Source organism: Macaca nemestrina, chromosome 20 (assembly GCF_043159975.1).
Source record: "Macaca nemestrina isolate mMacNem1 chromosome 20, mMacNem.hap1, whole genome shotgun sequence".
NCBI classification, from domain to species: Eukaryota; Metazoa; Chordata; class Mammalia; order Primates; family Cercopithecidae; genus Macaca; species Macaca nemestrina.
In genome coordinates, this window is record NC_092144.1 from 64,486,624 (window position 1) to 64,510,973 (window position 24,350).

General features: G+C 58.8%; 1 protein-coding gene across 12 annotated transcripts; it reads left to right on the forward strand.

Moving 5' to 3' along the window:
• Nucleotides 1–1,196: 1,196 nt before the first annotated feature.
• Nucleotides 1,197–23,976, forward strand: LOC105496990 (tweety family member 1). Of its 12 annotated transcripts, none has more exons than XM_011767639.2 (14): nt 1,199–1,418; nt 5,139–5,317; nt 7,286–7,397; nt 8,200–8,420; nt 12,998–13,093; nt 15,592–15,664; nt 16,223–16,298; nt 16,902–16,957; nt 17,165–17,257; nt 17,495–17,587; nt 22,041–22,183; nt 22,314–22,359; nt 23,374–23,457; nt 23,622–23,976. In XM_011767639.2, exons 1-13 carry the CDS (start codon nt 1,293–1,295, stop codon nt 23,413–23,415), a joined length of 1,356 nt encoding a protein of 451 aa, XP_011765941.1. In that variant the 5' UTR covers nt 1,199–1,292; the 3' UTR covers nt 23,416–23,457; nt 23,622–23,976. The 12 variants fall into 12 exon arrangements, with proteins under 12 accessions (XP_070943925.1, XP_011765936.1, XP_011765937.1 ...); XM_011767640.2 differs by having other exon boundaries at nt 23,377–23,457; XM_011767634.2 differs by lacking the exon at nt 22,314–22,359 and having other exon boundaries at nt 1,198–1,418.
• The last annotated feature ends 374 nt before the right edge of the window (nt 23,977–24,350 follow it).

Sequence of the window (24,350 nt, forward strand, 5' to 3'; positions counted from 1 at the left end):
ACCATCATCATCATCACCATCATCATCACCATCACCATCATCACCACCATCACCGTCACCGTCACCATCATCATGACACCGTATCACAAACATAATCACCACCATCATTATCATCATCACCACCACCTCCACTACCACCAGCATTCCTCTTTTCCCTAGTCCTTTCTTGTCAATCTGGAGCAAAATATGGAAATGGAGTAAGTGGAGCACTAGTCTCCCTTCTTTCACTCATCCCAGTCCCCACAAGAGAGGCCACGTGTGTGCTTTTCAGATGGTAAAGTCTCATCCTGCCTTACAGCAAGAGGGGACCCCTGGGGCCAGATTCCTGAGCACCTAGTTTTGGCTGCAATAATGACAGTCCGGGTGATGATGTCAGGGTGGCCAAGTCTCCTCCCAGGGCTGGCACTTCCCCATCTATCAGTGTGGCATCGGAGGATTCCAGTGAGACGTAACATGGGCAGTGGCTGGAAAAATACTTTGTAACTGTACCGCGAATGCCAAGGGGCAGGGGTTCTTGTATACACGGAAGTAATCCTGAGTCAGTTTACAGGACGGGAAGGGCCCCTATATAGATGGCCAGGGTCCTTATGCAGGTAGAAGGGATCCTTATGCAGATATGAAAGCTTCTTATACAGGCGTGTGGATTTTTCAGTGCGTTCTGGAGTAGCCCATACACACAGGAGGATTTGTGCTTAGAAGCTGTGTCCTTATACAGGTTAGGAATAAAAGTGGGACGGAGATTTTACACAAACACGGGCATCTTTTACAGGTGAGAGCACTTTCATACACAGAGGAATTTTTATCCGTGGAACTGGCCGCTCTTTGTAAAACGCTCTGTACTTACTAACGACCTTTACGCAGACATGAAGGTTCTCCATAAGGATAAAGGGATCATTAGGTTTTAGGGTGAAATAACAATATGAGTGGCCTCTTATGGATAAGGAGGGCTGTTTTCAATCGCGGTGCAAACCAGCTCTCCGGATGCCACCGACGCCAGCAGCGCGGTACCTGCGCGGGCAGCAGGTGGGAGCCGCGACCACGGTGGGGGCGGGTGGGGGGAGCGGAGCGCCGGAGCCTCCTGACTCCCGCAGTCCCCGCCGCGACCACCAGGGGCAGCACCGTCCCCGCCCGGCCCGCGCCTCCCTCCCCCCAATCTCCGCCCCCCACCCCCTGCCTCCCCCCCGCTCCCGCTCCCCTGAGCCCAGCCAGACCCCGCGCCGCCCGCGCCCCGCTCGACTCCGGAGGCTCCCGCAGCCCCGGCGTCCGCCCCGCTGCCCCCTCCCCCGGGGGCCATGGGGGCGCCCCCGGGCTACCGGCCCTCGGCTTGGGTGCATCTCCTCCACCAGCTGCCCCGCGCCGACTTCCAGCTCCGCCCGGTGCCCAGCGGTTTCGCGCCCCAAGAGCAGGAATACCAGCAGGTGGGACCGGGCGCCAGGGCCTGGGGGCCAGGGCTGGGGGCCGGAGCTCCTGGGTCCCGAGGGAGGAGGGGGCTGGGTCACAGATCTCCTGAGCTCCCCCGGAGGCTGGGGGCCGGCCCGGACTTTGGGGTTGCGAAGGGGGGAGGAGCCTGGGGCTTCCATACCTGGAGGTTCTCCCGGGACGCGCGCTCGCTCGGGGTCCAGACCTCGAGCTCTCTCAATAAGGGAAGGCTGGGGGCCTGGACCCCTGAGTTCATGGAGTGGAGGGGAGGGGGGGCCCGGATTCCCGGGTGTCTGATACCTGCCTGGGAAGCTGGCCTCCGGGGTCATCGGGAGGTTAGGTCTACTCTCCCTGCCCTAAAAGATGACCCAGCCCCACAGGATCAGAGCAGGTGAATATGTCCCAGATAAGGGGGGACCCAGGAGACAGCGGACCTGATAACGGTGGAGGGGAAAACGCTGGCTTCTGGGGTGCTGGGATGGGATTGAAAGTCTGAAATGGGGAAGGGGGCTCAAGGGGCTGAGTGCCAGGGCTGGAAAATGAAGGCGCGCTGGGAGAGAAAGCTTCCTGCCCGTCCCAAGAAAGAAGGGGTGGTCAGGACGCTGCAGGGGTGAGGGCCGAGATGAGGCTGGGTTTGGGGAGCCTCGGGATGACAGACCCGGGTCCCGAGGGTGGGGCCGGTGTGGAAACCTCACAGAAGCCGGGGTCCCTGGGGAAGGGACCCAGCTCGGGGCAGCTCCAACGGGCGAAAGAGCTGTCCTCTGACCCAGTTTAATTCAAGTCCTTGACTTTGAGATTAATGAGGAGAAAGACTCGGCAGAGCTGGGCACGGGTGGGGGTGCAGGGAGTCCCGATGTGGCCCCAGGACGGGTCCTGGCCCTGCCGATGGGGCCTGAGTCCCTGGGCGCTGTCCTGGGTTGCTCCTGGGAAAAGGGGGCTGGGATTGGAGAGCTCAGGGGGCGTGGAGGGGGTCCCAGAAAAGCGCGGAGGGGATGCGTGCTGTGTTCTGAGCTATTTGGGTCATGGCTGGCACAGCCCTGAGCAGCTCTTCCCCGCCTGCTCCTCGCCCGCCCCCTCTCCCCACACACGGGGACCGCCGTCCCCTCGCCCACAGCCTCGCGATTATACAACGGCCACCTCCAACCCCGCTGCTCCACCGGCTCCGGCCTGGGCCCAGACTCACGCCCGCTCTGGCCCCGAGACCTCCCGAAGCCTTACGCGGGGATCCGCGGCCCCAGTCACCGCCAGAGGCACGGGTTTGGGGGAGCCTCACTCCGCCCCCATGGTCGGGGGTCAGGGTCAGGGTGGCAGGGATGCGCAGGCAGAGCCCCACAGCCGAGGGGGGAGAGGGGGACCCCTCCAGGGACGCGACCACCGTGGGCACAGCTGCAGACACAGCTAGGGCCTCTGGGACACTGGCCCACGGGGAGGCACACAGCCACACACACACACACCCGCATATGCACAGGCACACACACACGCCCACTTACTGCCAGCACACTCATATGCACACACTCACATATGCACAGGCACACTCAGACACGCCCACTTACTCCCATTACACACACACTCTCTTACTCCCATTACACACTCACATGCACTCACACACATGCACAGGTACACTCAGACATGCCCACACTTACTGTCATTACACACCTGCACACATACATATGCACAGGCACACACACACGTCCACTTAATCTTATTACACACATGCACTCACATGTGCACAGGCACACTCAGACACGCCCACTTACTCCCAGTACACACTCACATATGCACAGGCACACACACGCTCCCATTACACACTCACATGCACACACTCCCATTACACACTCACATCTGCACAGGCACACACACGCCCACTTACTCTCATTACGCACATGCACACACTCACACACATCTGCACAGGCACACACACACCCACTTACTCTCATTATACACCACATGCACACACATATGCACACACACATATACCCATTTACTACTCCCACTATGCACTCACACCCACATACAACACGCGCATATAGACACATGCATACACCCACATGGCTAGACCCACTTACACATACACAATCACACATATGCACACACACACTGCACACAGTGACTCAACACACGCTCACATACACACATAAGCATTTACTCCCCTATACAAGCACCCACTGCACTTATATATATATGTTGACACACTCATGCATGCACAGTTACACATACACGTTTATACTCCCATATACACACACATGCACACACACATTTATACATTTCACATTCACATATACACACACACGCACACATATATTGACTCTAACATTCATGTGCACACACACCCTCACATGCAGTCACGCATCCACACACACTCACCCACACTGTTACACACACACAACTGGACCCACTCACAGACCCAAGGAACTGTGCCCAGAACACGCAAATGCCCACAGATGTTCTCATTTGCAGACACCAGTGCACCCAGGAGGCACACTCAGGTGCATCCTCATCTCATGGAGACAACCCAAAGATAAAAACATCCAGTCTCACACCAGAAACACAAACACTGCACACACTTAGGACACACACACACCACTGTGCCACTGTGTGTGTGTGTGTGTGTGTGTGTGTGTGTGTGGACAAAGGCAGAAACACCATGGTTTAGGGGAAACAGCCTTGGCAAGTCCAGAAGTGTGACTCTGATCCCAATGTTGTCCCTCCAAGCTCCAGGGCTCAGTACAAACCCCCTGGGCCACTGTGGTCCTCTGGGCCTCTGGGACCGCACAGGTCAGCTGTAAAATCCCCGCCACGTGGACACCCTGTTATTCTGCAAGGCTTTCCCCACCGCAGAATGTTTCCACTGCTTGCCTCTGTCTTCCCGGGCCTGAGAGGCTCTCTCAGCCTCTCTGTCCTTGTGTGTCTCTCCTGTCTCTATAGTGTTCTCACGCTCTCTCTCCCTTACTCTGCTCTTCCTCTCTGATTTGATCTCTTTTGCTCTCTGCCGTTTTCAGACTCATGCCCAAACCTTGTCTTATCTTTGTCTCTTTTTTTGGTTGTGTCTTTCTGCCTGCGCCTCCCTCCATCTCTCTCTCTCTGTTCTGTCTTCATTCTCCCAGTTTCCATTTCTGAGTCTTGCATACACACACACACACACACACACACACACACACACACAAACACACACGTTGCCACACAGCCCCTCGCCCCGTCTCTGGGTGACAAGCTCAGGCGTAGTGGGGTGTGGCGCTTAGCAGCAGGGGAGACAGTGAGCAGGGAGGAGAGGGGGAGGAAGCACACCTCCCCCAGCCTGGCCCGAGGCACCAGGAACAGGTGCCCCCACACCCTCACCGGCCCCCTAATCCCACACGATTGTGGAGGGGCCTCGGGAAATGCTCCATTCCAACTGCTGGCTGCAGGAGGAAACCCAGGCTAGGAGAAGGGGTGGTTCCTGCTAAAGGTTGCACAGCCATTGGAGGGCAGAGCAGAACTGCGACCCAAGGCTTGGGGCCCCCAGTTGGAAGCTCCCTCCAGCAAGCTGGCCCTGACACCTGGAACCCCAGCTGCCAGCCTGGGAGGGGCTGGGCCCCAATCTCCCCCAAGATTAGGCCAGGGATGCCTCCCACCTTCACTCTGACGTCCCAGACCCCGACCCCCAAGCCACGCAGGAAGGGGGATCTGAGCGTGGAACACGCTGGTGCCCTCGGAGGCCTGATGTCACCCCCTTCCCCCAGGCCTTGTTGCTGGTGGCGGCCTTGGCGGGCCTGGGCTTGGGCCTGAGCCTCATTTTCATCGCTGTCTACCTCATCCGCTTCTGCTGCTGCCGGCCCCCCGAGCCTCCCGGGTCCAAGACCCCCTCGCCCGGAGGAGGCTGCGTCACCTGGAGCTGCATTGTCGCCCTTCTCGCCGGCTGGTAATGGGGCCCCAGGGTGGGTGGGCGGTGGGGACAGGGCTCCCCAAGCTCTCTGCTGGCCTTCCTGGGGGTGTCCTCCGGGGACGTGGAGGAAGCAGACAGGAAGGAGAAAATTCCCTCATCCCTCTCCCCGCCATTTGCAAGCCCGCTTCAGCGCGCGGCAGGAAGGACTCTTCCATTCGATGGATGGAGAAAGTGAGGTTCTGGAGAGGAAGTGAATCAAGGGCAGCCATCTGGTGAGAAGGTGCAGGGCAGTCAGATGGCTTGGTTTTGGTGGCTCTCCCACTGAATAGCCGTGTGACCTAAGGGAGTGATAGTCTCCCTGGGCCTCAATGTCTACCTCTGTAAAGTGGGTATTACCGTCTCGCCCACCTCCTGCTGGGGTAAGATGGAGAGAAAGCACAGTGTCTGGCTTGCAGCTACTCTCAGCCAACGTTAACTGGTGATGTCTGTCATTCCGTCATTCGACAACTATTTATTGAGTATCTACTATGTGCCAGATACTGACCAAGCCAGGCAAGGAGCCCCTCATGCAGCTTATGTTCTAATCAGGGAGACAGACGATAAATAGATACTCACCCTCCAAGAGCACCTCATCTGTGCCCAGACCTGAGCTGGTCTAATTCCTTCTCACAATAATGCTGCTGGATTCAGGGGTATCAGGCCCAGTTTCCAAAGAGGAAGGCTCAGGGACAGAGGGGAGGTCACCTTTCAAGGCCACGTGGCTTAAGAGGCAGCATGGAGATTCAGACCCAGGTTAGTAGGATCCCGTCACACCCCCCAAAGGGAGCTTAGGGGGCTTCCAATGTGAACACACCACCTACCAAGAGCAAGCTCTGAGCATAGCCCCCTCCCCAGCACAGCAGCACCCACAAGTTACAGACGGCTATCCTCTTCCACAGACGGCGGGGGGCGGTCCCACAGGGCCAGCGGCCTGCCCCCAGACCCACAGTGGGCAAGGGGAGGGACCTGTATGGGTGCCCTGTATCCAGGACGCTTCCTCCTCTGGCTCTCTGGCGTGGGGGGAGACAGGGGAGGTGGACAAAGGCCCAGTGGGGGAGAGACACGGCCCCAGCCCCCGCAGCCTGGGGGGAACTGGGAACAAGAGGAGCTTTGTAGGACTCCAAACAATGGGGCGGGGACACTGGGCGTCCGACCCGAGGGATGGGGGTGGAGGCCCAGCCGGGGCTGGGAACTGTGAGGGTGTCAGGCTCCCGCCCCCTCCACTGCGGGACACCGGCCGGGGGCGGGGACGGGAGGGGTCTGGGGCCCCACATTCAGGCCCCACAATGGAGCTCTGTGTGTTGGCAGGGCCCGGGCGGGGGCACGGCTTCTGGCCCATCCTCCAGCCTCCCTCCCACATTCCCTTACTTCCCTCCCAGCTGGCCAGACGCTTGGGTCCCGGGTGGGGGAAGGCTGAGAGCTCCAGGCTCAGCGTCCCCCCCAGGAGATGGTGACAGCTGCCCCCTCGTACCCTTAGGAACCCCCAGCAGGTGGGGGCGGGGGACGTCTCAGCACAAGGGGTTGACGCTGCGGACTCCAAGGACCCTAGGGCACCCTAGGACAGGTGCCAGGAGGGCTGCCTGCCTGGCAAAGGATGCGGGGAAGGGTGTGGGGTAGGCAGTCATCGGGAGGGGAAGACGGCCCATCCCGAAGCTGGGTGTGACTGGGGTTCTGCTCCAGGGAGGTGCGAGTTAAATCGGGGGCTCCCTCCCCCCTACCACTCCACCCACCATTAGCATCACAATGACGTCCCTCCGCTGGGGGAGTGAGGCCTTCCCGTTACCTTGGCAACTGATGGGGGCCAGCCTGAAGTCGCCCTTTTCCCACGGGCTGGACCAATGGGGTGGGGCTGAGAGATGGGAGGGGTGGATAAGAAGGCGGGGTGGAGGGGATGGGGTGGGAGGGGACGGTGGCCCCCGGGGTCCTGGGACCCGCTGAGATTCCTCTCCCTCCTCCTCCGCTCAGCATTGGCATTGGCATCGGTTTCTATGGCAACAGTGAGACCAGTGATGGGGTGTCCCAGCTCAGCTCTGCGCTGCTGCACGCCAACCACACACTCAGCGCCATTGACCACCTGGTGAGGGGCCAGCGACCAGTGGGACCCCAGACCCACACCCGGATGGGCTCCCCACACCCAAGGACAAAGGGATCCAAACTCAGAGCTAAGACCCCAGGCTTGAAGCTTAGGACCCCAGATTCGGAACTTCATCCTGAGACCCACGGACCTCAGACTGTCCACCCAACCCCCTACCCTGGCTGCAAATTGAGGACCTCACACCCGGGCCCAGCCCTGGACCTTACCTGAAACCCCCAAACCACACAGAAACCAACTACCGGGGACGCCAGCCCCTGTCCTCGGGCCAGATCCAGGGCCCCAGATCTGATTGTTGGCCCATAAGCAAGCTCAGGGACCCCCGCCCTGAGGCCCAGGTCCCCGACTTGAGGCTTCAGCTCTGACCTCAGCTCCAGGATTCTGGGCCCTGGGGCTGAGGCCTGGCCCCACCTCCAGCCTTAGATTCCATGTCCAGCTGCAGACCCCAGACCATGGGACCCAGACTTGAGACCCCAGATTCTGGAAGGCAGATGAAAACTTCAGACCTAAAGCTCCAGACTTAATCTCAGTCCTGGGGCTGGACTCACTACCCTGGGCTCAAGCTACCAACCGCCCAGAGCTCTGGATAGAGGCCACAGAACTCCATGAACTTGATGTTGGAGCCCCTCCCCAACCCCTTCCCTTCCTCAATCCTCAGATGTCCCAGACTCCAGATCTCAGACACCCGCTACTGTGCACCCCTCCTTCACCTCTAAAACCCCGGGCCTTGACCACGGGCTCCCCCAAGGATGTCCTTCCCAGACCTCAGCCCCTGTCCTGTCCCCAGGTGTTGGAGACGGTGGAGAGGCTGGGTGAGGCAGTGAGGACAGAGCTGACCACCCTGGAGGAGGTGCTCGAGCCTCGCACAGAGCTGGTGGCTGCTGCCCGAGGGGCTCGGCGGCAGGCAGAGGCGGTGGCCCAGCAGCTACAGGGGCTGGCCTTCTGGCAGGGAGTGCCCCTGAGCCCCCTGCAGGTGGCTGAAGATGTGTCCTTCGTGGAGGAATACAGGTGAGAGGCTGCTGCTGCTGCTTTTGCTCTCAGTGCCAGCAGCTCTCAGACAGAGTCCCCGGGGGCACAGTTGGCCATGTCTGGAGACAGTTTTGGTTGTGACAGCCGGTGGGGGGGGGGTGTGCACCTTCTGGCATCCAGTGGGTAGGGCCCAGGGACTGTTCAACACCCTGCAAGGCACAGGACCCCCCTCCCCACCCATCGGCAGGGAATGATCCAGCCACCATGTCAATTATGATGAGGCTGGCAAGGCTCAGTGGCTCAGGCCTGCAATCCCAGCACTTTGGGAGGCTGAGGTGGGTGGATCACCTGAGGTCAGGAGTTTGAGACCAGCCCGGCCAACAGGGTGAAACCCCGACTCTACTAAAAATACAAAAATTTGCCAGGTGTGGTAGCAGACGTCTGTAATCCCAGCTACTCAAGAGGCTGAGGCAGGAGAATCCCTTGAACCCGGGAGGTGGAGGTTGTGGTAAGCCGAGATTTTGCCATTGCACTCTAGGCTGGGCAATAGAGTGAGACTCCACCTCAAAAAAATAAAAATATGATGAGGTCGATAAACCCTGCTGTGGAGGGACAGATCATAGGACCCCATGGCCATCCTGACACCCATGTCCTCGCCCATTCACTCACCCACCCCCTCCATCATCACTCCACTCACTTATTCACACATGCATTCATTCCTTGACTCACTCATTCAGCAAGTCACTCTTGGACTCAGTCACTCCTGAACTAACCCAGCAGGTCACTCACTCACCCGTTCATCCGTGTGACACGTGCATTTTTTCAGCACTATTTTTTTTTTTTTTGAGATGGAGTCTCGCTCTGTTGCCCAGGCTGGAGTGCAACGGCACGATCTCAGCTCACTGCAACCTCCGCCTCCCGGATTCAAGCGATTCTCCTGCCTCAGCCTCGGGAGTGGCTGGCATTACAGGCATGCGCCACCACGCCCGGCTAATTTTTGTATTCTTAGTAGAGATGGGGTTTCACCATGTTGGCCAGGCTGGTCTCGAACTCCTGACCTTGTGATCTGCCCTCCTAGGCCTCCCAAAGTGTTGTTCCGCACCATTTATTTAGCACCCTCTGGCGAAAGAGGCAGCGGACCTACAGGTTAGGAACCTGCACTTGAAAGCCAGCCAGCCCCTCCCTAACCACGCGGCTGCAATCAAGTTACTTTGCAGGCCCCATCTGTGAAATGGGAATCGGGGCAGCATCCCCCTTGTTAAATTGTTGTGAACTGTTGAGTTGGCATCTGAGTGCTGAGAAGGGCGATTGGCACAGGGAGAGCACCGCAGAGGTGCACGGGAAGTGCAGCCGCCCAGGTAGTGGGGCAGGGCAGTGAGCAAGTGGCAGAAATCCCTGCCACGTGGCTGCGTCCTCTAGGGGGCGCCAGCAAGGGACAAATGCAGAGCAAAACCGTCTGTAAGGTGTTGGGCCATGAGAACTTTGGAGAAAATTACAGAGGGGGCCGGGCGCTGTGGCTCACGCCTGTAATCCCAGCACTTTGGGAGGCCGAGGTGGGAGGATCACGAGGTCAAGAGATGGAGACCATCCTGGCTAACACGGTGAAACTCCGTCTCTACTAAAAATACAAAAATTAGCCAAGCGTGGTGGCAGGCACCTGTAGTCCCAGCCACTCAGGAGGCTGAGGCAGGAGAATGGCGTGAACCCGGGAGGCGGAGCTTGCAGTGAGCGGAGATTGTGCCACTGCCCTCCAGCCTGAGTAGTGGAGTGAGACTCTGTCTCAAAAAAAAAAAAAAAGAGGCCAGGCGCGGTGGCTCACGCCTGTAATCCCAGCACTTTGGGAGGCCGAGGCGGGCGGATCACAAGGTCAGGAGATCGAGACCACGGTGAAACCCCGTCTCTACTAAAAATACAAAAAATTAGCCGGGCGCGGTGGCGGGCGCCTGTAGTCCCAGCTACTCAGGAGGCTGAGGCAGGAGAATGGCGTAAACCCAGGAGGCGGAGCTTGCAGTGAGCCGAGATCGCGCCACTGCACTCCAGCCTGGGCGACAGAGCGAGACTCCGTCTCAAAAAAAAAAAAAAAAGAGAAAGAAAAAAAGAAAATTATAGAGGGAGATGAGGTGGAACAGAGTCTGGCAGTTCATCAGGGGGACTGAGAAGGTGGCATTTGGAGAAGAGGAGGCAGGGGGCTGTGCAGCGTCCAGGCAGCCACCCTTCCCAACGGCCACCATGATGGCATCCTCATCGCTTTGACCATTAGTAATCATTCATTCATTCATTCATTCATTCATGCGACGTCAGCTGGGGGCCCTGCCTGCGGGGCATGGGCTGAGATTCGGGAGACCTTCCGGGAGTGGGGAAGGCAGACTGGGGCTGAAAAAGCTGGAGGTCAAGACACACCTGCAGGGCAGCAGATGCAACAGACAGACAGGCCTAAGTTTGCGGAAATCCAGGTCCTGCACTATGGTCAGGCCCAGGGGCCACACAAGCCGGGCCTCAGCTCCTCCTCCTGGGGGAGGGCAGGGAAGTGGGGGTAGCCATGAGGGTGACGCCAGGGTATATTCCGGGTGCACCACTGCGAAAGCACCCCACACTTGGGAGTCCCTCGAGAGACAAATCAGGGGCCCTCAAGGGAGTCTTGCAGCAGGTGGCACTTGTGAGGCTGGGGGGGAAGCAGCCAGAGATGAGGGTAAGGAGTGAAGCCCAAGCTTGTGGGGCCTGCAGAGAATGGCAGGATTAACTGGGCACTTACTATGTGCCGGGCACTGCACTGTTGTTCCCGGGGGGGGGTCCTTCCTCCCAGAACTCCATAGATGGTGGTGGGCTCCTTCCAAGGTAGCCGCAAGCCTCTTGTTCTCTGACCTGGGGTTCTTGGCCTCACGGATTCCAAGGAATGGGATCTTGGGCCATGCGGTGAGTGTTATAGCTCTATTAGAAGCCATGGGTCATGGAAGAGAACCGTGGAACCCAGCGACTAGCGTTCAGCTCGATTAGGACGAACCCAGGCACTGAGCAGTGCAGGAACAAAGGCAAGCCTTTAGCCCAATTGGGGGTAGCAATGGGCACCTGGCTGGATCAGGAGCACAGCAGACACCCTGCTGGATCCGGAGGGGTGGAAGTCAGTGGCGGGTCTGCGACTGCGGCAAATAGCAGTGGTGGACGGCGAGTAAAACTCAGCTCGAGCCATAACAGACATGGACCAGAAGAGTGTGCAGTTGCAAGATTTAATAGAGTGAAAATAGCCCCCATACAAACGGAGGGGATCCAAAGCAGGTAGCCGTTGCAGGCTGGAATGCCGGGGTTTATATCCCGATCACTGTCCCTCCCCCTGTGCCCTCAGGCAATGGATGATTGGCTATTTCTTTACTTCCTGTTTTTGCCTAATTAGCATTTTAGTGAGCTCTCTTTGCTACCTGATTGGTCAGGTGTGAACTAACTTGCACGCCCCGTGTTTAAAGGTGGAGGCGGTCACCTTCCCAGCTAGGCTTAGGGGTTCTTGATGGGCCTACGAAACCCAGCTGGTCCTGTCTCTCACTGTGGCTTGGGTGCTTGCACCTCCTGAATCGTGGTGGGCGCTTTGCAGATATTTAAGTATTAACTTTTTTTTTTTCGTTTTTGAGGCTGAGTCTCACTCTTGTTGCCCAGGCTGGAGTGCAATGGCGCTATCTTGGCTCACTGCAACCTCCACCTCCTGGATTCAAATGATTCTCCTGCCTCAGCCTCCCAAGTAGCTGGGATTACAGGCATGCACCACTACACCCCGCTAATTGTATTTTTAGTAGACGGGGTTTCACCATGTTGGCCAGGCTGGTCTCAAACTCCTGACCTCAAGTGATCCACCCGCCTCAGCCTCCCAAAGTGCAGGGATTACACTGCACCCGGCCAAGTATTAACTATTAAATAACATCTCAGTTCCCTCTTTCCTGCTCAGGCTAACCTCTAAGTGTGTCCACGTGCCTGGCACTCTCTTAAGCACTTCTAGTCACGCATCCCACTTGAGGCAACATTCTCAAGCCAGTGGTGCTGTGCTCCCCACGTTGCAGGTGGGGAAACTGAGGAACGAGAGGCTAAGGTTACCCAGACAGAGTTACCCGGCCGGTTAAGCGGAGGGGCTGGGATTGAGACCAGGCAGCCTCTGCCTCCAGACGTCATGCCCTCAGGGGATGCGATGGGATCCTTGGTGCAGTCTGAGAAGGAATATCTCCACTCTGCAGGGCGTGGTCGGGGATGGGGAGCTCGGAGAGGACACATCACATGTCCCTGGTCCAGGGCATGTGTGTGCGGCCCAGCCAGGGGATAGTCCCAGGTGCTCAGGACCTGTATTCTAAACCTCTCCAGTGACCCATCTCCTGATGAGCCCATTTCACAGATGAGCTGGGCTGTGGCCCAGACACAGTAAATAGCAGGAGGCTGAGCTTGGAGGGTAGTGAATGTGAGGCTGAGCTGGGGGTACGGGGTGAACGTTGGTGGCGGGGTTGCTGTTCCGCCAGGGTGCCTGGAGGCAGGTTTGTGGTTTCAGCCCTACCATCTCGGTGAACGTTGGTGGCGGGTTTGCTGTTCCGCCGGGGTGCCTGGAGGCAGGTTTGTGGTTTCAGCCCTACCATCTCCCCTCCCAGGTGGCTGGCCTATGTCCTCTTGCTGCTCCTGGAGCTGCTGGTCTGCCTCTTCACCCTCCTGGGCCTGGCGAAGCAGAGCAAGTGGCTGGTGATCGTGTAAGTGTAGGCAGTAGGGGTTCCCCAGTGCGTGCCTGGCACTCTCCTGGCAGGCAGGACCTCAGTCTTACAACTGTCCTACACGGAGGACGGTGGTCCTTCAGGGCTGGGTACACACGAAGAAAAGAGAGTCAGAGTAGCCCAGGAGGGAGGCAGAGACAGACCTGAAAACAGGCAGCCCTCACAGTATGAAGTATGCTGGAATCATGGCAGAAATAATCATTGTGTTTGCAATAAGCATGAGGATGAGACCAGGCGCTGTGGCCCACGCCTGTAGTCCCAGCACTTTGGGAGGCCGAGCTGGGTGGATCATGAGGTCAGGAGTTCGAGACCAGCCTGACCAACATGGAGAAACCCCGTCTCTACTAAAAATACAAAAATTAGCCGGGTTTGGTGGTATGTGCGCCTGTAGTCCCAGATATTCAGGAGGCTGAGGCAGGAGAATTGCTTGAACCCGGGGGGTGGAGGTTGCGGTGAGCCAAGATCATACCATTGCACTCCAGCCTGGGCGACAGAGTGCAAAAAAAAAAAAAAAAAAAAAAAAAAAAGATGAGGATGATGATCTATTGAGGGTCATGCATGCTGATTCCTTCAGATAAAGGAGTTACCATAAGACTCCATGTGGCCGGTCAGGGACCTGAGGCAGAGGGTGGTGGCCAAGTCCGAGGCTGAGTGGCCCTTAAGTGTCGTGGCAGAGCCGCAGGACCACGCTTATTTCACAGATCGCTCTACGCGCCCGACACTCTTTTCTGTACTCCCTGGAGTGCCTCATGCCCACCCTGTGAGGAAGGTGCTTCCTCCTCCCTGTTTTTTATTTTTGTTTTTTTTTTTGTTTTTTTTGAGACGGAGTCTCGCTCTGTCGCCCGGGCTGGAGTGCAGTGGCCGGATCTCAGCTCACTGCAAGCTTCGCCTCCCGGGTTCACGCCGTTCTCCTGCCTCAGCCTCCTGAGTAGCTGGGACTACAGGCGCCCGCCACCTCGTCTGGCTAGTTTTTTGTGTTTTTTAGTAGAGGTGAGGTTTCACCGTGTTAGCCAGGATGGTCTCGATCTCCTGACCTCGTGATCCGCCCACCTCAGCCTCCCAAAGTGCTGGGATTACAGGCTTGAGCCACCGCGCCCGGCCTATTTTTGTTTTTTATTTTGAGAAGGTCTTGCTTTGTTGCCCAGGCTGGAGTGCAGTGGCACGATCTCGGCTCACTGTGCCTCTGTCCCCTGAGGCTCAAGTGATCCCCCCACCTCAGCCTCCAGAGTAGCTGGGACCATAGGCTCATGCCACCACTCCCGGCTAAGTTCTTTTTTGAGATGGAGTTTAGCTCTTACTGCCCAGGCTGGAGTGCAGTGGTGCGATCTCGGCTCACTGCAACCTCTGCCTCCTGGGTTCAGGCGATTCTCCTGCCTCTGCCTCCCAAGTAGCTGGGATTACAGGCATGTGCCACCATATCTGGCTAAGTTTGTATTTTTAGTAGAGACGGGGTTTCTCCATGTTGGTCAGGATGGTCTCGAACGCCTGACCTAAGGTGATCTGCCCACCTCTGCCTACCAAAGTGTTGGGATTACAGGCATGAGCCACCGCGCCTGGCCTAAGTTTTGCATATTTTTGTAGAGATGGAGTCTCGCTATGTTGCCCAGGCTGGTCTCGATCTCCTGGCCTCAAGTGATCTGCCTGCCTCAGCCTTCCAAAGTGCTGGGTTTATAGGCACAAGCTACCACACCCGGCCCTTCTCCCTGTTTAACAGAGGGAGAGACTGAAGATCAGAGAGGCTGGGCCACTTGCTCAGGGCCACACAGCTAGAAATGCCAGAGCTGGGATTTGAACCAGGCAGGCCATTCCCATTGGAGGAGTCCCTGCATCCTCTCTGGCCCTGGTGGGGTGGGGCGGAGTTGAACTCGTGCCTCCATTGTCCCTGAGAGAGTGGGAGAGACCCTGCGAAGGTTTGCAGACAGGTAAACCTAGCCAACACGGGGCAAGTCTGGGACTGGAGGCCAGGCCTTCAGTTTGGGGACCCCTGGGTGCCCTTCCTGCTTGTTGGTCACCCTACCAGTGCTGACACGCCCCCTGCACCCCTCCCCACCTGGAAAGTCCAGAGACTTTCAGATTTCAGCCCTGGAACTGTCTCCCATTCTCAGAGGAGACGGGGCAGAGCCGGAGGCTGACCGGGCTGTGGGTGGACTTGGGAACCTTCAGGGGAAGTGAGCCCAGAGGTGAGCAGTCACCGTCTCAGGGTCCTGGAGCTGGGATCCAAGCCACGACCCCCTAGCCCAGGGCCCTGCTCGTACCCCACACCCTGCTCATCTGGGCAGGAGCCAGATGTCCAGCTGGACGTCAGCAGCCACAGGCCCACCCCCCACCACCGAACTTCTGTGTCCCTAATTCTGATCCTCCAGGCTCCAGAGGTGGGTGTGGGGTAGGGGGGGCGGCTGTGATGGGATTTGGGGTGTGGAAAGAGGCTAGGCTAGGAGATTAAGAACCCCAGGCTGATCCTCCCTCCCCTACTCTAGGATGACGGTCATGAGTCTCCTGGTTCTTGTCCTGAGCTGGGGCTCCATGGGCCTGGAGGCAGCCACGGCTGTGGTGAGTGCCGGGGCTCGGCCACTGGGGGCCTGGAGACTTCAACTTCTGGATCCTGGGATGGCATGGCTTAGCAGAGAAAGGAATTGGGGGGCACGATCACAGCTCTGAGGTTTAGGGCTGGTTTTCTGGGTCCTGAGTGGGTACAGGTTGGTGTCCTGGACGCTTAGGCTGTAATGGAGGAGGGGCTGGAAGCCTGGATTCCTAGGAACGAGTGAGGAGGGGCTGGGGGTCTGGACTCCTGGGTGCGAGGGAGGAGAGGCTGGGGGCCTAGACTCCTGGGTCTGAGGGAGAAAGGGCTGGGGAGTCTGGACCCCTGGGTCTGAGGGAGGAGGGGCTGGGACCTGGACTCCTGAGTCTGAGGGAGGAGGGGCTGGGACCTGGACTCCTGAGTCTGAGGGAGGAGGGGCTGGGACCTGGACTCCTAAGTCTGAGGGAGGAAGGGCTGGGACCTGGACCCCTGGGTGCGGAGGGGAGCCGGGGAGCCAGGCACTGCGTGCTGTGGAAATGTGGAACTGGGGCAGTTTCAGGTTTGAGCCCCTTTTCTGCTGCCTCACACAGGGCCTCAGTGACTTCTGCTCCAATCCAGACCCTTATGTTCTGAACCTGACCCAGGAGGAGACAGGGCTCAGCTCAGGTGATTTCCAAGGGCCCGGTGGGTCCGCCGGTGTGGGCAGTGCAGGCCCTGGCTTCCTGAGGCCTCCTCTGTGCCCGGTCCTGCCCAGGGTGGGGTGGGGGTACAGCCCGCCAGGCGAGACCCAGCCCTCTGGAAGGGAAGCAGGGCTCCTGGCCACTCCCCAGCTCGGAGCCCTCCTGGAGCCCCGCCACCGCCCAGACCCTCATCCCTTCCGCTCCAGCTGGCAGCGCCTCTCCTGGTGCGCTGGAAAAGAGGGCGGGATTAATACGCTGGTGCCAGGAAGAGAGAGGAGGGTCAGGAAAGGGTGCTTCTGGGCGTCAGGAATGGGGGCTTTCGCCCCCTGGAGAAAACTGGGGAGCACCATTAAGTCAGGGGTTCCCAGGGAGTACAGGGATGTGCACCAGCGCCTGCTCTGGCTGTGGCAGGAGCAGAAGGGACGCGGGGCTGGCGGGTCTCTGAAGGTAAGACCATCTGGCTCCAGGAGGCCTCCAGAGCTGGGCTGAGGCCCCTAACCCTGCTAACCCCCCAGTCCCCGGCCTTCCCCCGGGAGGTCCCTGGGGGCCCAGGCTCATGGCCTCCTCCCCTCTCCTCCTCCCACTTCAGACATCCTGAGCTATTATTTCCTCTGCAACCAGGCCGTCTCCAACCCCTTCCAACAGGTTAGGGCTGCGGGCAAGGGAAAGGGGTGTTGAGGGAACCAGAAATCTGGACTCTGAAGGGAGGGGGAGGGGCTGGGGCTGGGGCCTGGACTCCTGGGTTCCGGGGAGGATGCAGGCCAGGGGCCCGAGTGCTGTGTCCGGAGGAGAGGAAAGAGGGCCGGGGGCGTCGACTCCTGGGTCCTCCTCCCTCCCTTTCTCTTTCTGCAGAGGCTGACTCTGTCCCAGCGAGCTCTGGCCAACATCCACTCCCAGCTGCTGGGCCTGGAGAGAGAAGCTGTGCCTCAGTTCCCTTCAGCGCAGGTCGGTGGGTGGGCGCTCCCCAGACACGTGGACCCCAAGGGGAAGGCGGGAGGGGCGCGGTGGAGCTGTGGGGCGTAGGTAGAACCCAGAGAACCGGACCCCTTGGCCGTGTGTGGGTGGGGCTCTGGGTTGTGGGCGGGGCCGCAGAGCTGGGCGGGGCCCTATCTTGTGGGCGGGGCCAGGGCACTGGGCGAGCCTGACGAGTGGGTGGGAAAACGACCTGTCCTCGCCCTGTAGAAGCCTCTGCTGTCCTTGGAGGAGACTCTGAATGTGACAGAAGGAAACTTTCACCAGTTGGTGGCACTGCTGCACTGCCGTGGCCTGCACAAGGTGAACCCCCTTCCCCTTCCCAATTTCTTCTCCCACGGGGAGTCTTGGGAGCCTCTGCCTCGACCCACAGAACTAGCTCCTTCCTCTCCTTGGACCCCTGCCATTGCGCCTGAGGATATCTCTGTATCCTGTTTATATGATTTATCTGTCCTATATCTATTCTCTACCTGTCGTCTACCTACCTATCAAGCATTATCCACATTCCTTCCCTCCTCCCTTCCTTTCCCCCCTCCAACTCCCGCACTCCTCCCTGGGTCCCCATCCCACCCTCCCCGTCCATTCCTGCCACCTTTTCCTTCCTTGTCTTCTCTCCTCTCTCCTTCCTCCTGCCTCTCCCTCCCTCCTAGAGGCTGCCGCTCAGTGAGTTCAGGAATAAGACTGCCTGGGTTCCAGTCCTAGCTCTTGACCAAGGGCAAGTCACCTAACTTCTCTGTACCTCAGTTAGTTCCCTCACTTATAAAACTGGGATTGCAAGAGTGGGCACCTGTCCAGCTCCCCTGGGGCGTATGCTGTTCATACATTGGACAGGCAGGGGCGGGCAGGGTGCCCAGGAGGAAAGATATCTGGTGTCCTGCAGACTCCAGCTTGGGTTTTGCTGTAGGCTGCGTGGCCACAGGCAGGTGAGCCTGGCTAACTCTGCTTCCCACCCCTACCGTGAGGAAGGACGAGTGTTATTTATTTATTTATTTATTTTTTACTGGATGGTCGTGAGGATCGAAAAAAAAAAATTCCCTTATAAAACAGTAGGAGCTGACCGGGCGCAGAGGCTCACACCTGTAATCCCAGCACTTTCGGAGGCCGAGGCGGGCGGATCACCTGAGGTCAGGAGTTCAAGACCAGCCTGGCCAACATGGTGAAACCCCGTCTCTACTAAAAATACAAAAAGTTAGCCAGGCGCGGTGGTGGCACGCACCTCGGGAGGCTGAGGCAGGAGAATTACTTGAACCCATGAGGCGGAGGTTGCAGTGAGCCGAGATTGCGCCACTGCACTCCAGCCTGGGCGACAAGAGCGAAACTCTGTCACAAACAAACAAACAACACCAGTGAGAGCTGTTCGAAAACACACCCGAGGATGCCTTTCCCGGGCCAGTCTGCCCATCAAAGACCGCACATGTGCATAACTTCACCAAGTACCTGACCCTGTTGCGTTTCACAGGTGGTAACTCATCGATGACTCATAACAATGCTATGAGGAAGGAACTATGATTATCCCTTATCCCACTGAACAGACTTAGAAGATGAGGTGCAGAGTTGAGGGACTTTCCCAAGGTCCCACGGCCAGCCAGCCCGTGCACACTGAAGAGAGAGGGACCTTCCGGAGGGCCCCACCCTCTGCCCCCCACAGCCAGGCAGTTGCCCAGTCTTGTCCTTTCTGCTTCTGGAATGCCTTTATCCATCTACTCTCAATGCCCAATGCCCCTACTGCAGCTGAGGCCTCGTTCTCTCTCCTGGAGAAGGAAGCATGGTCCCTTCCCCATCTGTCCCCCCATGGACCCTAGAATAGGGCTGCCAGATTCAGCAAACAGCAAACCACTCTGCTATAAGTATGCCCGGTGCAATGCTGGGGAGATACTTACCCTAGAAAATTATGTATCTGTCCTCCTCCTTCCCTTCCCTCCCTCCACAAAGGGGTCCGGGGGGCCTGTATTCCAGCCCAGTTTCTGCCTAGGCCACAGAAAACTGCCTGGACCCCGGTTTATCCTTATGGGCATCTGATATTCAAATTGAACTGGAAGTCCTGAATTTGATCTGGCAACCCTACCCAAAAGGGATTCATCTACACCATACCTGGACCTGAGCTTTCCCTGGTCTGGCTCAGACGGACCCCTTCTGTGGCTCCCACTGCCCCCCAGCCTTCTGAAATTGGCATTCCGAAAAGGGAGTGGGGAGCAAGCACTGAAGCCATGTTCAGAATTGCCGACTATTGAGCTGGGAAAGGTTGGGCCCCCACCCAGCCCAGGGCTGCCCTGATCTTTTGCATAAGGATAAACTGGGGTCCAGGCACTTTTCTGTGGCCTAGGCAGAAACTGGAATACAGGCCCCCAGACTCCTTCGTGGAGGGAGGGAAGGGAAGGAGGAGGACAGATCACTCTACCCTCTCCTACAGCTGCACCATGAGAACCTGGGCCTCCATCTCCCCTGTCAGGGCATCAGGGTCCTCACAGATTAAAAACCAAGAATAAGCAGCCAGGCCGGGCACTGTGGCTCATGCCCCTAATCCCAGCATTTTGGGAGACCAAGGTGGGTGGATCACCTGGAGGTCAGGAGTTTGAGAACCGCCTGGCCAACATGGCGAAATCCCATCTCTACTAAAAATACAGAAAAACTAGCCAGGCGTGGTGGCGCACCCCTGCATTCCCAGCTACTTAGGAGGCTGAGGCACGAGAATTGCTTGAACCGGGGTGGTGGAGGTTGCAGTGAGCTGAGATCATGCCACTGCACTCCAGCCTGGGCAACAGAGCGATCATCCATCTCAAAGAAAAAAAAAAAAAAAAAAAATAGAGGGGGCTGGGCATGGGTGCCTTGTGCCTATAATCCTAGCACTTTGGGAGGCCCAGTAGGGCAGATCAGAACTCCTTGAGCTCAGGAGTTCAAGACCAGCCTGGCCAACATGGTGAAACCCCATCTCTATTTTAACATTAAAAAAAAACAACAACAACAATAAGGGACATCAGGGATGAAGAGGAAGGAGGGTGTGCGCCGGAGCCTAAGTGAATCAGCTCCATCTCACTTCTGCCCTTTCCAGACTGTGTGACTCCGGACAAGTAGCTTGCCCTCTCTGGGCTGCAACTTCTTTCCACCATTGCAAAAGGCAGCAGCGTGTGGGGGTCGGTGTCTGCCTGGCAGGGCTGTTGTGAGGATGAAGGACAGTGTGCATGTACCAATACTCTCAAAACAGAGCCTCCATTGCCCTGACAGGTCCCTACCCCTGCCCTCACTGGCTTAGTAACAGACACCCCACCTCAACCAGGTGTTCCTGCCAGAAACTCAGGCTCATGCCTCCCACAACCAGCTCCCTGCTCTTACCTCCCACAACCATTCTCGGAACAAGTTCTGTTGGCCCTTCCTCTGAAACCTATCTGGACTCCCACCACTGTTCCTACCTCCATCACTGTGCCCGGGTCCCCGCATCCTAAACGCCATGACTGCAGGGGCCTCTTCCCTGTCCCCCCTCGCCTACCCCCGTCTGTCCTGCATGCAGCAGCCAGCCAGCCGGGTGATCCTTTTAAAACACAATCCGATCAAGTTCTTCCTCTGCTTAAAACCCTTGGTGATTCCCCCTGGACACGGATTAAAATCCCTGCTCCTCGCCCTGACCTACAAGGGCCTGGGTGGTCAGTCCTGGATACGTCTGCCTCTGGCCTCAGCCCTTCCCAGCTTCCTCTGCACAGCCCTCTGCCTGGCTCCTTCCTGGAGGACCCATCCCTGCTGGTGGGGTCACCTGACCTACTCCCACCCTGCACTGACGCTCGCCCTCCTACCTCGTTGCACACACCACCCTCTGAGATGACCTTCTCTGTCCTGTTTACCGAAGTTTCCTGGTACTGGGGGCAGCGCCCGGGGCGGAGCAGGCTCTGTCAACCCCCACGGAGTGCATTAGGCTGTGCAGGTGCTTAGCATTCGGTGAAGGCCGTTTCTGCTGATTTCTTGGGATGACAGTCATCAGAGCCAGCATTTGTTGGCGTGTTGAGTGTGTATTGTGTGTGTGGTGTCATCCTGAGCCACTGGTTGGTTCTTTTACGTGCCGTTCCATGTGCTGTAGCCCCCATGGGCACTTGACTGGGTGCAGAGTTGCTGTTGGTTGCCACACCGCGGGAGGGGGTCCTCCTGGCATCTGGTGGGTGGAACTGAGCGGTGCTGCTCAGCACCCCACAACACACAGGGCAGTGCCGTCACCACAGAGAATGATCTGGCTCAAAATGTCAGCAGGGCCCAGGTTATGAAGCCCTCACCCCTGGGCCAAGGCGGAGCTGGCGGTGGCTGGCCTGCGGGCGCTTGGTACAGGAGAGGATGCTTCTGCAGGGGGTGCCGCTGCCGGGACGCAGAAGGGAAACAGGAGGGGCAGTTCTCAGGTTCCGGGGCAGATGAAGATGGAGGAGAGGGCCCAGGGCTGGTGGGAGATGCTGGACTGGTTCTGGATGTGGGGTGCTGGTGGGGAAGGATCCATGTGAAAGGGAGATGGGGACCTGCAATGACACAGGGTTGGGGGGGGGTGTGCAGCTCAGGAGACGCCAAGTCTGGAGTCTGTGCAATTAATTCCTGAGTGCCAGGCCTATCACACCAACGACCCCACTGTATTCTCAGAACCGCCCTTTGACAGGGGAAACTGAGTCACAGAGCAGTCGGCTGACGTGTGCAGTACCACAGCTGGGAGGACAGCCAGACTGGTGTGCACAGTGTGTGCTGGTGGGGGAGGGGGTGGGGGCACCGCCCGATGACGCCCTCCCCTCAGGACTACGGCGCAGCCCTGCGGGGCCTGTGCGAAGACGCCCTGGAAGGCCTGCTCTTCCTGCTGCTCTTCTCCCTGCTGTCCGCGGGAGCACTGGCCACCGCGCTCTGCAGCCTGCCCCGCGCCTGGGCCCTCTTCCCACCCAGGTCAGGAGCGGGGGAGGGCAGGGTCCTGGGGAGCGGGGGCAGCACCTGGGGACCATGGTTGGGGTGGGGGGTGCAGCCTCCTGATGGGTCCCCATCCCGCCTCTCTGCCATGCCCCGCATCAAACCCCAGTGACGACTACGATGACACAGACGATGACGACCCTTTCAACCCGCAGGTACTGGACTCCTGGGTCTGAGGGAGGAGGGGCCGGGGGCCTGGACTCCCGGGTCTGAGGGAGGAGGGGCCGGGGGCCTGGACTCCCGGGTCTGAGGGAGGAGGGGCCGGGGGCCTGGACTCCCGGGTCTGAGGGAGGAGGGGCCGGGGGCCTGGACTCCCGGGTCTGAGGGAGGAGGGGCCGGGGGCCTGGACTCCCGGGTCTGAGGGAGGAGGGGCCGGGGGCCTGGACTCCCGGGTCTGAGGGAGGAGGGGCCGGGGGCCTGGACTCCCGGGTCTGAGGGAGGAGGGGCTGGGGATCTGGACTCCCGGGTCTGAGGGAGGAGGGGCCGGGGACCTGGACTCCTGGGTGTGAGGGAGGGGGGGCCGGGGTATGGACTCCCAGGTGTGCGGAAGGAGGGGCTGCAGTCCTGGACTCCTGGGCCTGAGGGAGGAGGGGCTGGGCCTGGACTCCTAGGTCTGAGGGAGGAGACACTGGGGGCCTGGACTCCTGGGTCTGAGGGAGGAGGGGCTGGGGACTTGGACTCCTGGGTCTGAGGGAGGAGGGGCTGGGGGTCTGCACTCCTGGGTCTGAGGGAGGAGGGGCTGGGGGCCTGGACTCCTGGGTCTGAGGGAGGAGGGGCCGGGGTATGGACTCCCAGGTGTGCGGAAGGAGGGGCTGCAGTCCTGGACTCCTGGGTCTGAGGGAGGAGGGACCAGGGGCCTGGACTCCTGAGTCTGAGGGAGGAGGGGCCGGGGGCCTGGACTCCTGGGTCTGAGGGAGGAGGGGCCGGGGGCCTGGACTCCTGGGTCTGAGGGAGGAGGGGCCGGGGGCCTGGACTCCTGGGTCTGAGGGAGGAGGGGCCGGGGGCCTGGACTCCTGGGTCTGAGGGAGGAGGGGCCGGGGGCCTGGACTCCTGGGTCTGAGGGAGGAGGGGCCGGGGGCCTGGACTCGGGCCTGAGGGAGGAGGGGCAGGGCTCCCACAGTACAAAACCAATTCCCACTCCATTCCCTCCTCTCCCCTGAATCTTCCAGCAGGAATCCAAGCGCTTTGTGCAGTGGCAGTCGTCTATCTGAGCCCCTCCTCCCTGCCGGACTGGACCCTGGCTCCCCTCTTCGGTGAGCTTCCAAGGGACACCCCCAGCTCCTACAGCCTAGCCTCTGCCCTCTCCTCCTGCCCTCTGAGCTGCTCCAGGCATGGGCTGCGTGCTTCCTGCTGGGTGGATCACACGGGGCAGGCCCTCCCACCTGCATCACTGCCCCCTCTCTCCCTCTCTCCGCAGTTCCTTCCCTGGCTGCCGGAGGAGACCCCACTAACCCAGCCTGCCTGGGCTCTGACCACTAACACTCTTGGCCACGGACAGCCCGCACAGGACCGCCTCCCTGTCCTTGGCCTTGGGAGTAGCTGAGGGGGCAGACTAGGGAGTAGGGCTGGCAGGGGAGGGGGCAGACAGCCTCACACCCTTCATCCCTGGCTGCCGGTCCCATCCTTGGAGGGACTGAGCTGGGGGCGGGGGACATGAGTCCCCCTGCTGCCCCCGCCACATCCCAGTGGGCTCTGACCCCCTGATCTCAACTCGTGGCACTAACTTGGAAAAGGGTTGATTGAAAATAAAAGGGAAGACTATTTTACAAGCAGCTGAGCCCTCCTTATTTCTCCTCTCCCTTGATTCGGGGCTGTGACATCCTCCCTGCTGTCCTCTCTCCCCTGGCCTCCCAGCCGCCAGGAATTTCTGTGCCTGTCCAGGCTCAGCAGGGGCTCCAAAGACATGGTTTTTAAAAAAAAAAAAAAATCAAAAAACAAAAAGAACCCTTTCTTCTGATTCTAAAAGTAATACATGTGTTCTGACATAGGAAGACACAGACATCTCTGGCACAGAATAGATGGCCTAGAAATAGATCTAAGTGTGTGTGTGTGTGTGTGTGTGTATATATATATATATATACACGCATGACAGAAGACAGATTTCAAGTCAGTGTGGAAAGGATGGTTGATTTAGCAGCAGTAGTGA

What these genes read in the sequence shown, in the direction of transcription:
- LOC105496990 (XM_011767632.1), top strand. Translation starts at nt 6,482, where the DNA reads ATGGGGGTGGAGGCCCAGCCGGGGCTGGGAACTGTGAGGGTGTCAGGC. An exon ending in TCAGCGCCATTGACCACCTG is followed by an intron (nt 7,398 to 8,199) that starts GTGAGGGGCCAG and finishes TCCTGTCCCCAG; the next exon opens with GTGTTGGAGACGGTGGAGAG. An exon ending in GGAGACAGGGCTCAGCTCAG is followed by an intron (nt 16,299 to 16,901) that starts GTGATTTCCAAG and finishes CTCCCACTTCAG; the next exon opens with ACATCCTGAGCTATTATTTC.